Genomic DNA, 18,700 nt, shown 5'->3' on the forward strand with positions numbered 1-18,700 from the left:
ATAGTTCATTTCAGTCCAAAATTATTTGGCTGTTTCAGCCCTATGTAAATATCAAAATAGGTGAGGATGCTTGCTGTACAACACATGAAGTCAAGCCTCAACAGATTTCCCACATCAGTCCTCCTGAAATCACAGAAGCTAATATAATATTCACGACCAAAACAGGCACGGTATTTTGAGCAGTGAATAGCATAATGTCTCCTTACTTCTGCTGATAAAGTGTTGTTAGTCACGGGCTTTGTTGGATCATGTGATACTGCTAAAGTTCCTGTAGAAGTTGTCCCAGCTACTGTCAATTTTGCTGCATCAGCAACCTCTCCATTGGGTAATATCCCATCAGCAAACCAAACACGCCTTTGTTCTCTAGGTTGAGCCACTAAAGAGAAAAAAAAATAGTATTTAACATCTCACAACAACATTGACTGGAAAATCTGGACACAGAAGAGAAAAACTGTAAATTAAAAATAATGAAATGTGGATTGGAAGGGACTTAGGACATCATCTACTGCATTGCCTATGGCGGCAACACGCATAAACCGAGCACTCCTCTGCTGAGAATGGTTTACCTGTCCTTAAAAACCTGATGTCTCTGCTGAGGACAGGAATGTCACAACTGGCATTAGTTAGAGTACTTGGAATGGATGAAGTGCAGATATTCTTACCAACTTCTTACTGCAGATAAACTGAAAAAAAAAAAAAAAAAAATAGTACTCTTACCTTCTGCTCCAGGATGCTTTAAAACTCCCACAGGTACCATGACGGTGGGAGGCGGAGAGCTCAGGGCGCCTGAGGCCTGAGCCTGCTGCAAAGGAGGGATAGTAGAACAGTATTCAGCGGGATTGTTAGGGTTAGGACTCTGGCTTGAGGCACTCATCATGTTCTCCCAGGCTTGAGCTAAAGCAAACAAAGAACAAGAAACATGAACAGACAAAAGTACCTAAGAGTCCAAAACACCACATTAAGTTCTCAGCTACAGCAGCTCCAAATTCTGACACCTTTCAAAGACCATCTCTCTTAATTTAAAAGCTGAGAGCATAATTAAACAACAAAATGCATAGCAGGAAGAGAAAGAGCACTCAGCCTACGCAATGAAACTATCAGTTCATACACAAATATTTTCTGAAAATGATAACAGAACACTTGACCTGAATGTTGCTTAGTTTCTTGTGTCTCACTTTGGTTCCTCTTCATCAATGATTTCATTTAGAACTCAACTCAGGTATATCTTTATCACATTGTATTCCATCATACGTTACAGATAGAAAATGGATAGACAGGCTTCTACAAATATTTTATAACCTTCAGGATACTTGAACAGATTTATCTTTCGTATATAAGAAAAAGCACCTTGCATTTCTTTATATTCAAGGCAGATCACTACGGATCAACAACTTATATTCCTAACTATCTATAAAAAAATGAAAGCTTATTCTATTAATTCTGAAGGAGTGACTTGAGCCTTAATTCAATTGCCCAAACTAGAACACACAAAATTCCTCTGTCAACAACATCCATCACAGCAAAACCTCTCCTGGAGCTACTGAAACAGACTGCACATCACTACTCCTTTTTCATCTGTAAGAAAGGCTTATAGCTATGCAAGGTACCAGCAAATTCAAATGTGAGCTAGTACATTCAACCACATTAGTTTGTTACAAATAAATGCATTCTTCCAATCAGGCATAAACATTGTTCCATCTAAATTCTCAAAGCAGCTAAAAAGCCTAAATAAAATCACATACATCTTTGGGTTCCTTTGGCTATGAAATGTCAGAAAGCCAACATGAAGACAGCAAGACTGAAGAAAAAAAAAAACACAACCAAAACACAACAGAACATGAAACTTTCTGCTTCTTTCCATCAATATGCAAAATCAATAGAGTGAAATACCTATCAATAGAAAAGGTATTGACATTTGAGAAGAAAGATTAATTAAATACATTGAAGTATTTTTAACAGCAATTCTGTATTCATTTAGAGCATAAGTCCCCCCAAAAAGAAAGTGTTAAATATGCAGAAAAAAGTTACATCACTAGAATCCCATTATTAAAAACTGATAGCAGGGTAAAAGAATATTTTTAAAGCCTTCTCTTGAACAAGCAAAGTGCCAACACAGCATATCTACCAATTCAAAATACAGCAAAAGTGGCACTAGAAGCTCCTTAATTATGTAGCCTGTCCATGGAAAAGTATCAGACAGCATACAACCCTTCCTCAACATCCCACTAAAATACAAAGTGGGTACTGAGCAACTAAATGAAATAACTTTTAAAGTGCCATTGCTACCCCAACTCTCAACCCGTGCAGAGATGCTTAACCTGCTGCACTGAGTGGAGAAAAAAATATAATATCTATATTTATATAAATATCTGTACTGACAAAGAAACTGCAAGAATCTGGAGAGATCAGACACAGTCAGGCTACAGGGTACATAACCAGTAACCACAAAGCACTGCAGCAGGAATAGAAACACAGAGGTAGCCCAGAGGCAACTACACCTCAGTATGCAGACAGCACTCTCCCTACAATAAACCAAGCAGTGGTGTCACTCTTTGCTACCATTAATGTGTATCCATCTTGGCAAAAGGACAGAAAGGCTTTTAAAAGGAAATCATTATAACATGATCAATTTTATTATGCCTTTTTACAAGAACACTTCTGGTTTCAACTGAAATATTTTCAGATTTCTCCCTTCCCCCAGCTGAAAACAAATCCTACTCATCACCAAAAGGAGCCAGTTGTCTGCTGCCAGGTGTGTACTTCCTTGTTCTTGTACACCTTGAAATATGCTATTTTCTCCAATTCAAGAAATGTAGTATTTTAGCACCCTTTCAACACTGCCACTGTTGGGACTTGCTCTTAATTTCTAGATATTACAACCTACAATCGCCTGTTGCCTTACATAGTTGGCCTACAGTGAAGAATTATTACTAGTTAAAAGTACCAGTACACAAAGACTGATTAATCTATAATCTGTTTGAAAAAGAAAAAAAAAAAATATTCCTGTTGAATTAAATTAATGCAGCCTCACCTCAAGTACTGTGTACTGGTTTGGGTGCCACTAGATAAGAAGGACATAAGACTATTAGATAGTGTCCAAAGGAGGGCTATGAAGACGGTAAAGGGTGTGGAGAGGAAGACGTATGAGGAGCAGCTGAGGTCCCTTGGTTTGTTCAGCCCAGAGCAGAGCAGGCTGAGGGGAGAACTGTTTGGACAACGTTCTCAACAGATGGTTTGGTTTTGGAGTGGTCCTGTGTGGAGCTAGGAGTTGGACTCCTTGATCCTTGTGGGTCCCTTCCAACTCAGGATATTCTATGATTTTATGAATTGTGGATAAACAGTACTTTCCCAAATTCTCTATTGTGCGTAATCTAGAAGAGGGACAACTGCAATACTCTTCTCTTCAGTAACCCATACAAGAGTTTTAACAGGTTATCCACTTACATATCAAAGACAGAGAGTAGGCTCCTGAATCAATACAAATACCCAAAATCACAGTTTCACGAAACCTGGTATAGCATTCACAACCAAAAATTTCCAAACGCATGGCAATCTTACCAGTTTTTGCCTTTTGTTATTCAAAATTAGTTGAGGAATCCTAACTCCCAACGGGGATTCCAAGCTCTCTCTCAAGTGCTGATTTAGTATACTTACCAATACAAGTCAAGTATTGTAATTAAAAAATAAAAATCATCACTGCAACCCAACACGAAGCCAGTGAAGCTCTGCATTTCAGATTCTCTTTCTACTTACCATTCATTAGTACCGAATGGCAGATTACACACACTCTAGCTTCCTTTCGATCCATGTAAAGCAACTTGCACTTCAGGCTACAGCACGCTGCACAAAAAACCTGAAACCGAAGGGAAAAAAGTTAAGCGTCGTTCAAAAATACGCAATGACCTGATGAATTCAGATAAGAGAATATCTATAAAACTCTAGACATGTAAAATAAGGAGACAAATTATCAATATTTTCCCATTAAAGCCTCCAGGACTAATATCTACCCAAGACTCCCTTCCTACTAATTCTGATGATGTAGTAGTAATTTGGAAATTAATTCCAGTCTTAGAGCAATACTTTCTGGATTCAAGTATGTTTAAATACACAAGTTTTCTCTACGTAATAGATTACTGTGGCACAGATGAATTCAAATAAATCATTTTTATTTGCAGCAGGGCAATTCATCTATATTAGCAACTCTGGTTATTTAATCTCTTAATATATATTCCTCAGTCACATAAGCATTGATAAATCAAAATGCTTTAAGTGTTCAATAAAACAGTTCAATAAAACAAGACAAAAATGGCATCAGTACTGCTGGAAATCTTGCTTCATTTAGGAAGATTTTATTTTTTTTTAATATTTACTTGATTACAAACACTAAAGCATCAAAACGCTAGAGAGAAATCAGAAACTGCATTTTATGCACATTGTCTGCTAAAAGGGGACCTAGTTCAAAATCCTGGAGGGACAACTAGGTGCAGAGGTGCAGTTGCATTACTAGCACTTCTCACCTGAGCTGCCTCTAACTGGGCAGGGAACAGCGCTGAGGCTTCATCCAAACAAGCAGAATCATAGAACGTAAGCACAGCTTGTGTGCCAAAACAAATGCTTGAATACAAACATGTTCCTACAACAGCACTTGCAATCTCAAAAATCACATAGAACAGATAACACAGGGTGTTTTAATGATTTTTTTGTTGTTGTTTTAAATATTTTTTTTTCCAAAGGAAACCAACAAGATTTTCTCAGGGTTGTTAGTCAGGTAACATGTGGAGGAAGATACTGATGAATACTCATTTCATGCAGAATGATAATACCACATTTGGGAAATCTAGAAACAGCAAGAGCTACAAAATGAATGAGTCCAGATACCAAGACAGACTTTCAGATTTTACATTTAGTTGGATTTTATATGTATAGTTAACTATGTGTTATTACAATTTGGAATGCTTCCTTAATTCTTCCATCATTGCTTCAACAGCAGTGCTTCTGTAACACAGATAACAAACTACAGAAGATTCTCATATAAAAATGCATATAAACCTAACTAAATTTTAATCAAGATAAAGATCACACCAAATTATGACCACCTTCCAGGCAACTTCAGTCTTTTAATGGCAAATGTTTAAAATAAACACATATAAAATAAGCTCCAGCTTTCACTGTCAGAGCTGGAAATCGAATATATATACAGAGCTCATCCTATCTCATTTTACTTAATTTTAATATTTCCTACTTATGTCAATGTAAACATTTCAGAAACAAAAGTGTGCATATACTAACATCTTATGCCAAAAAAACTCAAGCCTTCCACATACACGAATTAAAAAAAAAAAAAAAAAATTTAAAAATCTGATTTCTGCATTTATACCTTAACCCAGTTTACAAGATTTCTAGGCAATATTAACATTAATATCACAGCATAGTTTAGAGACATTTTTTTCATTCCAGTTCTCTTGGAGAAACTTCCAGTTGAAAGTTCAATATTGAACATGGAAAAATCAATGTCTTAATAATAAATGACTGACTACACCAATTAATAGCTAATCTAGGACGTTTTATCAAACAATACATTGTGCATTCAACAAAGCTCCCAAGTGCAACAATCCCCAAGACCTAAATATTGAAAGAGTCACAATGACAGAAAATCAACACCCTGCTCTCCTAGGCTGCACCAGCTTTCTGCCAGCAGTAATCACAGAATGGCTGAGGTTGGAAGGAACCTCTGGGTCCATCTGGCCCACCCATGGCAGGGGGCCCAGGCCCACGTCCCCGCAGATTTTGCAAGATCTCCAAGGAGGAGACTCCATGACTTCTTTGGGCAGCCTGTGCCAGTGCTCCATCACCTGGACAACACAGAAGAGCTGCCTGATGGTTAGACAGAACCTCGTGGGTTCCAGTTTGTGCCCACTGCCCACCAATGAGTAGAGCCCTGCTCCATCTTGTTGGACCCCTCCTTCAGGCATTCACAGACATTGCTAAGACCCCCCTGAGCCTTCTCTTCTTCAGGCTGGACAGTCTCAGCTCTCTGAGTCTCTGCTCACAGGACAGGTGCTCCAGGCCCTTCACCATCTTGGTGGCCCTACACCAGACTCTTGTCAGCATACCCATGTCTCTCCTGTACTGGGGGCCCAGAACTGGACACACAGTACGTTAGGTGTGGCCTCACCAGTGCTGAGTAAGGGCAAGATGCAGAGGAAGGACATAATCCACTAAAACTGACAACTCAGTCTTGTTATTAACAATCACCAAGTCATTTATCTCAGTATCTCATGCTACAAAAAGAAATGACACAGCAGTGTCAAAGTATGTTTTTATGTTACTAGGGTTTTCAGGTTGATTGGGGGTGTTAAATCATTAGTTGTTTAGAGTTCAGGTGATTTTTTAAATATATATTTAAGTGGAAAATACAGTTTCAGTTAGTAAAAAGACAACATACAAATTTTCTGTTTTTCCTATTAAGGATAATTGATTCATCTGACAATGCAAAATACATAAATATATAAGGCAAAATTTACAGATGTGTTCACACACATTCTTCAGCCTCTTAATTCCAAATTTAAGTGTATTACTTCCTATCATTCCCCTGAGGTTCATATCTTCCATTAATTTTGCAATTATTATCTTGAAATTAAAAGCAGAGGCAGACTTCCCAAGTGCCACTCAACTATTTTTAAATGCAATTTTCACTCCCAAATGAAACAGATACATTCACCACTACCACATTTTGTCTTTTTCCTAATAAAGCTTAAAAGCTTAGATCTGTTATGCTAAAGCTTGCATTCAAAAATCTTCAGTCCTGTGACTTCCACCATTCCCCCAGAAACAAGTAATTACAAAACATGAAGATGTAGAACCAGTGCAGGTGTCACTGTGATGCAGCGATGAAATACTTCTTACACAACACAAGCCAGTATAATAATTATGTTTTAAGCTTGTCTTAACTACAAAATTTCTTACTATGCATCCATCCAACAGATCACAGAGAATTTACTATATTTTCCCTCCCCCACGCCCCAGGATCAAAAGATATGTTCTTTACATATCACATCTTCTCATGAGAAATACATGAAAAGATAGTAAAGAAGGCTTAAAAAAAAAAAAAACAGGGTTGGAGATCCATCTAAGCCACCGAGAATGCTGGCAATTCAGTAGCACACCTCCAATTCCCATCAATATGTTTCTGTATCTTTAGCGGAATTATTGATGTAGTAATTTCTGCAAACTAGTTTCCTGTACTTAGTCATTTTACAGCAGTTGTACATGAATCCAATGCATGTTGATGATTGCAATCAACTAATACACTGCTCATACAGCATAATCATTCTCACAGTTATGAATAACAAACAGTTATTCTATATTAGAACCCTAAGTAGATTAAAGCTTAGAAATTTCATTTTTGCCTTCACAAATTAAACAGCTTTTTCAGGAAGAGATGTCATAGTTAACTATAGTCAGTGGCTTACGAAGTCCTATTTTGATTTCATGCTGCGTGATAAACAAAAGTATGCTTTGAGCTTACTCACAGATTATGAACTCACCTTCCCACAAGCTCTGCAATGATGCCTTCTTTTCGTGAATGTAAATCTGGCCTCGCATTTCATGCAGTTTGGTGCTTGAGAATCTGGAACCCAAACTGGAGCCACCTCACCCAAAGTAGTAAAAGGCTTTCTGGCTGGAGCTCCAAACTGCCCAGCTCTGAGATCATTATCTGGACTATCTGGGGCTACTGCAAGGCACGAACTACTAGAGACTCCAGATTCATATTCTTCTAAATGTTCCCCATTAGTATCAGTAACAGAGGCATTCAATGATGTTTCACCAGGAAACACATCTGCTGTCAAGGTATCCCCTAATTGCGTCTTAGCAAACACATTTTTATTTTTACTATTACCTCCACAGTTTGGGGGAACAAGATCATTTTGTAAGTGGTCTGATAATGGCTTTGGAATTTGCAATTTAAGATTTGTAGGTTGTTTGGGTCTTGCACCACCAAAAGGAACACTGATAGACTGCAGATTAGTCACTGGTTTTGGTGAACTTTGCCCTTGCATGGATGGCACCTGACTACAGAGGTTATGTAAATAATTTTTCTTTACGTTGTCACCAGTGTTGTTTAAAATAAGACCACTCCCTTCTGTGGTCTCATTTCCTCTCTGTTCATAAACGTTAGCATAACATTCTGACTTGCTCTCCTCTATCTCCTTCTCCTCTGTGACCGAGTCTTCCTTGGAGGGTAAAGTCTTTGGAACATGAGCAACAACTGGGTTCTGTATTCCATAGGAATCACAACCATTAGACAGAGAGCTTGCTGCTGATGTACTCATTGTATCAGAGAGACTGGACCCTTCAAGCTCATCTACACCAGTCCCTTTTAAGTCTACACCTGCCTCCATCTTCCCATCCTCACCATCTTTACTATTACTACATGCCTCATCAGGCTGTTTTGTCTGCAAAAGTCTTTCATTCTCTCCCAGAGTTTGCTTATTATTCATCTCATTCAATCTAGTCAGTTCCCAATTAGTCATCTCCTGAGATTCAGGGCAACACTCTGCCACGCTGAGCGATTCAGTTGTGCTGAGATTTTTATCACATTCAATGACTTCGTTTTCAATGGCACCAACATCCTCAGAGGCAAAATGTTCTGCTACACGCTCCTTGTAGTTGCTGCTTCCAGCTACATTAGGTTGACAAGTTTCCACAAGCCCTGATAGCCTAGAATGTATTTGTTGGGTTGTTTCTTCTTCTAAGCTTCCATTACTTGAACCAGAAGAGTTTTTAGCTTCTAGATCCGTTCTCTGAGGAATGGCTTTACTAGTAAAACTTTCAACTGATACACAATTTTCTTGCATTTTAACAGTACCATCAACAGGTCTCTGTAAAACAGTCACTGCATTAATCCCTGCAGCTGTAGCTTCTGAAAGCAGTGAATCCTTACTCATATTAAAATCATCCTTTAATCGAGAGGAGGGGCACGCAACAGTCAGGGTTTCAGATGAAGCATTAATCAAATGACTTATAGAGTCATCTTCAGCACACAGCCGATTTACTTGCTTTTCTGTATCTATATCTTTTTCCATGGCTCCATTTACAGTAACACTAAACTGATCACTTTGTCGGTTTTCATTATCCAGTGTAAAGCTAATAGTATCCATTAGGGACTGACTGTTGTAATTTTTACAATCAATCAAATCGCCACTTTGTAGTGTTCTTCTGTCACAGTTATGCATGACTGCCACCACTAGCACATTTTTCTCATCTGGCAAGCAAGCTATAGTTCCACATTTCTTTTCTCCTGTTTCCACAGTGTTACACTGATCATCCTGATTATTATTTCTTTTAATTAAATGATCATCTGCTGCTGCTTGATCATCAATCCACATGACTGGAGTCTCCGGGCTTATGCTAAAATCCTTTCCATTAGCACAGCGATCCACTCCTCCTGTTGGTGTAGTCACTGAGTGAGACAAGGAGAAAGACTTTATTCTCTGCTGACATTGATTAGGAGTTGTAGCTTCATTCACATTGGCCACAGATGAGTTATATGACAGACGACGAGAAGGCGGATCTAGAATCTGATTCCACTTTGCACCCAACAGCGTAGGTGAAACAGCGGCATCTGAAAAAATGTTTAAATAATGAATAAGAGAACTAACTGTCCTACAAACTCTAGAGATTCTATTAACTCTGTTTCATTAGAATGCCCCAAATGTAAAACACATCTTGCAAAACTGACATCCTTGATCAACCATTAATAGTCTAGCTGCATAATGTTTCTGGAACACAAGAACTTTAGAGCTACCCAATTTTCACAATTTTAAAATTATCAATTAATATATTTTAGATAGCTAGAAATGCCTACAGAGGCTCCCATTCCTATTAAATGTTCAACCTGTTTGACAGCACAGAAGTGGCAATTATACTAAGCAAAATCTTTTATACTACATATATGATACCTTTCGTTATATGATCTACACGACATAATAAAATATTTCTCTGCTTGAGTCTCCCAAAGCTGCCAAAGCTGCAAAATATAGATATTTTGTTTCATTTGTTTAAAATTAATCATAAAAAAAACATTGTCACTGAGAGCTCCACAAAGCCTTTCTTTAAAAAGGAAAGTCTACTCTACGGAAGACTTTTTATGAAAAGAGCGAGAAACAAATTTTTAAACAAGTAAACAAAATGAATGGAAGCAGAAAAGAATACTACTAACAAACACTGAAGATGAACTATATGGATTAATATATTATATGTTAATATATATTATATATTAACTGTGTTTTTTTCTTGGTTTTGTGGTGTGGGTTTTTTTGTTTGTTTGTTTGTTTTACAAATTCTGAGGTGAATTTGCAACTCAAAACCAAAAATTGTATCATAGACCTTTCCCTTTTCAGTGCCGTCCCCTGTAGAACATCATGAATCTATGATTTTATTCACAAGGACTCACCTTCGTTTTGCTCAAATTCATCTAAAACCTTATCGAGGTTATATGCCTCTGCTTGGAAGTAGTTCTCCATTTGTCAGGGAAAGACCACCAGATTCGTGTCTGAACCTGCCAAACATAATAAATTACAATCAGATATCTACACTTTAAGTGAGCAGTATTCCACTACATATTACTCTGATTTAAGAGGAAAAGTAGTCACCTGTAAATCAAATTTTAAATATATTACATTCATAAAGCATCTGTATTTTCAGTTAGTAAAAATATTTGTGTGATCAAACTTGCTTAATTCAAACTAACAACCTCCCCAGATTTGCTTTGGATTTTAATATCATCTCCAAGTTTATAAAAGCATTTTTAAAATGTTAACATTTAAGCAAAATCCATATTTCTTTTTCTTTTTAAAGTTTGTAGCATTTGCAAACATTTATAAGAGTATGTTTTTAAAAATCCTGCCACACACATCATGGATGTGTTGATGTGAATCAGGTGTCTGCAGCAACATTTGAGTAATGCAGGTTCATTCTTCCATGCTGTTAGAGGAACAGAAATTTATAACAGCTCTTATTGCTGTTAGTGGAACAGAAAATATCCTTACCAGAGGAATAAAAAAATAACCAAACTGAGCTTGCAACTCTGTGTCAGTTCAAAGCAGAATGCATTCCACACCACAGAACTTATAAAACACTACACGCATCTGTCCCTATACCTCCCTCAGTGCACTTTCCAGTTAGTGACAGGTCTTTTCGAGAGGCCAAGATTAAGGTTGGTCGGATGTTGTTGTTGTTTTTCCCCGAGATTTAGGAGAACAATATAAACAAGTAGCACATCAAATTGAATTCCAAGATTTAGAAATTCCATATTTAGAAACTTCTCTTTAGGGCAACATAACAAAAATGAAAGCCATGTAGTTCTTTCTTATTCAGTGTTAGCTTAAGCTCTGTAAAATGCAACCTATATAGGAAGTGTATTTTTTCTCGTATCTCAAGCTTTTATTTTCATTATATATCAATGCAATTTTCAGTCTTATTTAGACCACTGAGATTTTCTTTCCACCACAACGAACATGGAGGAAGGGAAGAGGAGTTTTTGTCAGTAGTTACCAAATGCTACAGTAACCAATGAGCAAAGCTAATATTAAACAATATTGCACTGAAAACATCAAAGCCAGTCCTATGCATTTGCCCTCATTGCCTCATCTTCTCACATTCAAAGAAAACACTGACCCCCACCTGAGCATTTAAACAGAAGACATCAAAGCCAGCAACAGCCTTTAAGGCATTTTAAAAGTCAAATGATGATGCCAGAGCAACCCTCCTTGTACTATGGTTAATGTCTAACCATAAGGACCACCATAACAGTAAGTGCAAAACTGCTCCAATATCAGTCAGAAAATAATGTCATCCAGAAAACTATGAAGTCAGCTAAGTAACAATTTGAAAACCCAGCTTTTGGTTTCACCCTACCACTGATTAGCTCATGTGGCTTTGAACAAGTAGCCTAAACTCCCTGTGCTTCTGTTGTTTTTTTTTTTTTTAATGCTTACTAGGCTTGCAGTACTCTGTTTCACTCCTCATTTCCCAGACTCATAGATTCAAGATTCATACTTGTAAAGTTGTTAAAGGAGTACACGGGTGTTACTTGAATTATGCTAGCTCTTAAAATGCCTGCCTTAACAATCCTTGTTTCCTTGATATGCAGGCACCAGAAACAGCAAAGAGCACAGGAGTAAGTACTCTCATCAAAAGATAATACTCACAGGCTAGAAAGGAAGACAACAAGTGAGAAATGAAAAAGAAAAAAATCTAAGCATTTAAGTAACCTTCTACACCTCCACATAATAAATACCATTTTTGTCCTAACAGTAGGAAGATGGTCTCGCTACTGGAGGCTTCTAGCAACAAGACACCACGATTCATTTCTTGAAAACACTCACTACCAGCGAAGACATTTTCACTGCAAAATGTGTGCCATAACCTATATACCATAAAGAGCGACCTCAATTTGATCTGTTCTCTGAACATCATCCAAAACAGCCTTATTCTCTCCAGAGCTGGCTTTCAATGTTGTGAAATACAGAAATGGAGGAGGAAAGGGTGAGAACCTTGTTTTACAGTAAGAAACAGTGTTAGACCTGACAGCTAGACTCCAGCTCAACCAGAAACTTGCTCCTTTACACTAGAGATACAGCACAAGAAACAAGTCAGAGGAACTCTCCAATTTAGAAGTAGACATTACTTTCCTTATAGTATCTGGATTTGAGGGAAATATCAACCAAGATCTTCAATTACAACATTAAATGCAGTTTTGTGTTATTGTGGGCAACAGCTAGGATTAGGTTGTTAGTTCAAAAAACTCATGCAATACAATATCACTAAATGCTTAGTTCAAGTTTTTTAGGTTGACCTCAAATTTGCTGTGTGGTATTTTTAATAGGACATCATGTTACAATGTAAATGCATCACTATGTGATCTAATCAGATTAAATTACACTTTAAAGATATATGCAGACAGCCAACTTTTTTTAAAAAAAAAAAAAAAAGTGTAATGACAACCTAGAAATCGCAAGAAGTATCATCTAAAAAAAAAAAAAAAAAAACATTTGCAAAGTAATTCAGAGATAAAAGAGTTATTACCTTACAAACCCCCAGATTTCCCCTGTCTTCTATAATTGAAGATTAGCTCCTTTTGCAAGAAAAATATCTAGATGATTAGCCATATCACCTATTGTACACAGATGCACGTATTATAACATAAGCAATGGAGAAGATAGGCACAATGATCAAAGGCCGTATTTCAAAAAAAAAAATCAACCTTTTACATTCTCTAACATACCTGCTTTCCTGAAGAATGCAAAGCCAGGGTCTGACCTCTAGCTCTGACAAGGTGTACTCTTTGATCCCTTAGACACCTATTGTAAGGTCTTCCCAAGCTATCCAACCTGCCCACCAAGTCACCGTATTAAAAATCTGTCATAGCACTTTAACTAAAACAATTACATTTACTACATAATTAAACCAAAATAACATTAAAAAGCAGATATTTCTCCTTAGACATACAAATACTAAACTCATTTAAACTACAACCAAATTGCAAGAGTTTGGAGGTTCTCTTGCACCTTTCCCTCGACTCATTTCCATACCTTGATGGAAGCATCGTTACCAGTTCTGTGAATACCAAATACTGAAAAGTTAATTAGAATCTGCCCCAATGAATATTTCACTTGATTTTTTTCTTCCATTCAGATTTCTAATCATCAACCTAATTTAATGCACCATAGTAAGACCCTTTTGTACTAAATACGGTATCATTTCACATCCACTCATAATGGGCTTAATTTACATTATAATGATAATACTCCAGTCTAGCAAAGGCCCACTACTAAGGTTAATGATGCAAAGAATATTTGTCAGTGGAAGCAAGACTGAAAAGTATCACACAAAATTCTTTGTGTTCCACAGAGTTAAACTGTGCCACTGTCTGAAACCACTGCCCTCAGATTTCCATGCACTTGCATTGTCAAAAAGGGCATCCAGTCATTTGCTTGGCCATAAACACAAACCTTAGTAGTGGTGTCCCCAAAGAAACAGGGGTATTGCAATGATATTTTTGTTTTGCTTATTTTAGGGAAGATAATGATTAGTGACAAGCAAGTTGATGGGGAGGGAATGCTATGCTGACTATACAGTGGGTCAAAACATGTTTTTAAGTAACTTTGAAACACTGCATTTTGACTTTGGGTAGCTTTTAGACACCTAAAAAAATTCCGATCTGACCATTCATCCAAATTTGAAACCTGACTGAAAGCCTAATGAAATTCAGAACCAACTCAAATCTATATACACTGGAGCAAGTACAATCTAAGTCATGTTTGCCCTAGCATTTCCTAAATCTAGTCCTACATTAGCTGGTTGTTGATTGTCATACAAATCAACAAGATTATACCTAACCAAAGAGCAATGTCAGAAGCTCGCAATAAGTGTTACAATTTTGATTTATTTTAGTCAAGGTTTGGCTTTTAAATTTTATGTTGTGATTTTGTAACATTAAAAATACAAGCGTTCAGACTTAGGAAACCATGTTTAACAACAACAAGGGCATAATATAAACAAGACTTAGAATTTTATCCCCACTCCCTTACAGTCCCAACATAGTTAATACTTCATAACAACTCTGAAATTATTATCTTATTAAAATATGTACTATCTAAGAATTAATCCCCTAATATTTGTGAGTTTAACTTTGGTCCAGTAGGATAGAGGGATTTTTTCTATACTTTACTTTTAAGAATTCTAAATAAAGAGAACCACATGTAAACAAATAAAGGTTGGATGAGGCCCTGAGCAACCTGGGCAACCTGACCTAGTGGGTGGCATCCTTGCCCGTGGCAGGGGGTTGGAACTGGGTGATTTTTAAGGTGCCTTCCAACCTGAGCTGTTCTGTGATTCTATGATATGTAACCATAGGAATTCTGAAGTTCAAATGCTAGTGCATAAGTATGCAATGAGCCAAAATCCAGAGTGATGGATGCTCATAATCCAAACTGGAGAGAAGAGACCTTTTATAACATTATTGTTATTTCACTTACTGATGTGCCAGAATATATAGAGAATCTTTTATTTTTAAGCTCACAGTCACTAAGCTGACAGCCACTCTAAATGAGATCTCCTTGTCTATGCAAGTAGGTATGTCTCAGAAAAGGCCAGCTGCAAATCCTCACGTCTAACATTCAAAATTATTATTTTTATATAAATGAACATTCTCCCCCACACACAAACTTTTCCTGACTTTCTGTCCAAGAGTAAAAAAAAACAAACAAACATTGCCAAACCCACAGAAGTCCTTACTGCCCTCTTACTGACAGAAAAGGAGGACAAGGACTTATGTTCCTAAGATACCTGCAATGCTTCTTGACCAATGCATTGTCAGCAACTCAAATATTTGCCAGTTTAAGAGGTAATACTTCAAGTCTGCATAGCCAGCAACTCGAGTTCAAAAGAGATAACACAAAATGCTCTAACACAGCACACTACAATAATCAGGTAGCTATTGTCTCCATGGTTTAGAATTTATTTTAAATGTTTTTCCTATCTAACATAAATAAAACCAAACTTATTCCTTTACAGATCTTTGGAAACTTTAATTGTAACTCACAGGTACTACTATAAAAGTTTGGACCAGGTTTGGCATTATTCTAGTCCCAAACTTTCTCCTAGTATAAAGGCTGAAATGACATTTTTAACAGATCATTTATAGTTGTGAATCTCTTTAATGTTATTGCTCAACTATCCCAGGCCACTGCATGGAGAGGAGCAAACACACAACTGAAGCTCTGGAAAGGTGAATATGAAGACATGAGCAAATTGGAAGGAAAGTTCAATGGTGATTTTAGCTTTATGCTGCCAAAAACGAGACATTTCCTAAATTGGTATATATTGGGATGAACAATATGAAGAAGAGGATATGGTGCCAGTGCGAGCAAAAGAAGACATAAATCACCAGCCCTGTGAAAACCACAAGATGAAGTTTCAAAAACACAGTTCAACGTCCTCCATGGATCTGGCAGAAAGGACAAATTATAGGCAAAAAATGCTAAGTAGCAGAATATTTTCATTTTGTATCCCCCCCAAAAAAAGAACATAATGGCTACCACCCATTGCACAGTAAGGCCAGAACCCTAGATCAACTTTCACCCATTGCAGAGCCATCTCCTGTCTTTCACAGCAAAAAGCTAATGGGAACATGCAATCTGTCAATCAGATTATCTTCAAGCTCCTGTTGGATCACAGACCATGCATAATCCAGAAAGTCTGTTTTACTTATCAATTTTTTTCATACAACAGCACAGGGCTTATCTTCTTAATCTGTAAAACTTAAGCACTTACATTTTATCAAGCTTATATGCTCTACCCTCCCTTAACGTCTAAATATAAAGGTGCACGTACCAGAATGTTTGTGTCAGAAATATATCCAGAATTACTATCCTTGCCATCTGAGCATCTAGACATAAAACAAACTTTAACTGATTACTGAAGACGGAGGGAGAGAGAGGTAAGGGACACAAAAATCTTCCTTAATATTACTTGGTATTCTGAACAGGTTTAACCTTGGAGGCTGCCTCTCAAGACAGCTTCTACATGCCTGCTTCTTCTTGGGAAAGGATGTGTACAAATAGGTCTTGTGTTATATCTGCAAAGTGGCAAGACTCTTATTTGCTTTGGTCTCTACAATGAGGAATTAGATTACTCATGATCTTCTGCTCTGGACCTCCCACATTACCCTCAGCAATTTTTCCCCACTGGAACTGACAGCCTTCCAATTTTCTTGACTCTAAGAGCACAGAACCAGCACACGATCACACTAACGTATCACACTTACAATAAAAAATGTGCCACAAGGTAATAATATAACTACCAACCTCATAGAAAAGGCCTACAAATTGGGGAGTATACAAAGAAGCAGAATAAGAATTCAGGACTTCCTATAATGCTGCCCTGTGTGCAGACTATTCTGTTTCAATATAAAACTCTAAATATACACGTTTCAGTAAACTCTTGCTAAACAAACTACTGAAATAGTTTATAATAGCACTCAACAAAAATATATAAGACTCCTAATATAAAAGTCACAAGGGGCATGACCAGACTGAAAATAAACATTGCTCATTCATCCTGAGTTTCTGAGTCCAGAAAATGTGATCTTCTCATAGTGTAGCAACACAGATCTGTGTATCAATTGGACAAATTGATTTGTTAGATCTAATGCTCCTGAGGACTTCCTTCAACCCCGGGAAACAATGTCCACATATTTTTGCAGCTCCCTATAATGACGTTTATATTATTTGCCCCTGGGAGGAGAAAGTCAAGGACCTCTATTGTACTGAACAGCTTGCTGAGAGAGTTCAGCAATAGCTGTATTTTTAACTGATGAGATCTGCCTACAGCACAGACTGAGGAAGAAAGACTTTGCCCACTTCCCACCCCCAAAGAAAACAAGACACATCTCTGCTCTAAAACAAGGCAATTACTCTCAGTAAAGAACAAAATCCCAAATGCTAAAAATACTCCATCATCTTGTACACAAGATAATGTACATATACATGGGTGTGCATAGAACTATACATCCACAGGCATACATAAGAACACATGCATTTCACATAAACACCGCTGAATCATTATATTCTAAAGCAGAACTTGCCTCTTACCTTTTTCTCCTATACATATGTTAAGAAACGAATGACCCTGTGCCTACTCATGATGACTGCAGCACAACCAGCCAGTTCTGCTGAATCAGTGTGTTCTACTTGATCCTAAAAAGAAAATATAAACATGCATTTTATAACTGGTAATTCTGCCACAAACCAGGTTTTTTCAATGCATGACTGCTGCTAACACAGGCACATTTGGTAAATGCTGCAAGCCTTTAAATGATTTACATTATATTTGCAGCTTTTAATTCAGGGATCTATGCACTGTGTCAGTATTGCACTCCAATATTCTGATGAAAAAACATATTGCTACCTATCGACAATTATTCTTCGTTTAATTGTAAACCCACAGAGTGAGACAGCAATTCCAACTGCCCTTGTATCCCCGGTGACCTTGACTGTAGCACTTAATTTATAAAAGTAGTCTCTGAAGTTAATTATGCTACACTACAATAGGCCTTCCAAAAATAAAAAGCTAGTAGCTTGATACTCTAGAAAAATTCATGGCCCTCTGAATTCTGTAAACTGCATTTATCAGCTTCCCACTGATTCTGTTATAACTAAACAACTGTTTTTGTCTTCAAATTATTCCTCCTACAATCCTAGACTCCCTTCACTTCCAAAACACTTATTCTCTTAAAAAACACAATGGCATCAACCTTTCATAGCAAGGAGGACACAGGCAGACAAGAGTCTTCAGAAGAAAGTACCTTGTTCTCCTAACCAGAGCATTTCTCTAGGTTTGGTGCTCATTTTCCTAGTAGTCAATACAGCTCAAGAATCCAACACAACCATGAAAAAAGAAAAAAAGGCTATTTATTACAAACAACCAAACAAGAACAAGGACTGACTGAGAAAAGTTTGTGTTTTAAGGTTTGCTGGTGTTCAACCTGTTAGGTAGCTGAAACATTTACTAGTGCTCTGATAAAGCAGCAGCATGTTAGAAAAAAAAAATATCTTAGAACTCCAACAAAATAAACAGAGCTGAAAAAAATCAGTTTGCCATGCATGAAAGCAATATTCAGCATTATACTACAACT

At 37.2% G+C, this 18,700-nt stretch overlaps 1 protein-coding gene across 4 annotated transcripts in view; it reads right to left on the reverse strand.

Annotated features, from left to right (window-relative positions):
* ZFYVE9 (zinc finger FYVE-type containing 9) overlaps positions 1–18,700 on the reverse strand; it is a 78,132-nt gene that overhangs the window by 25,501 nt on the left and 33,931 nt on the right. For 3 of the 4 annotated variants that reach the window (XM_068691320.1, XM_068691319.1, XM_068691322.1), the window contains exons 2-7: positions 17,658–17,762; positions 10,457–10,561; positions 7,548–9,625; positions 3,754–3,853; positions 718–894; positions 207–376 (exon numbers count right to left, since the gene is read on the reverse strand). In XM_068691320.1, the coding sequence (XP_068547421.1) occupies positions 207–376; positions 718–894; positions 3,754–3,853; positions 7,548–9,625; positions 10,457–10,526 (2,595 nt within the window). In that variant the 5' untranslated portion in view covers positions 10,527–10,561; positions 17,658–17,762. The remainder of the gene's footprint in view (positions 1–206; positions 377–717; positions 895–3,753; positions 3,854–7,547; positions 9,626–10,456; positions 10,562–17,657; positions 17,763–18,700) is intronic. The other variant, XM_068691321.1, reaches the window with a different exon arrangement.

Source organism: Anas acuta, chromosome 8, assembly GCF_963932015.1.
Source record: "Anas acuta chromosome 8, bAnaAcu1.1, whole genome shotgun sequence".
Lineage (NCBI taxonomy): Eukaryota > Metazoa > Chordata > Aves > Anseriformes > Anatidae > Anas > Anas acuta.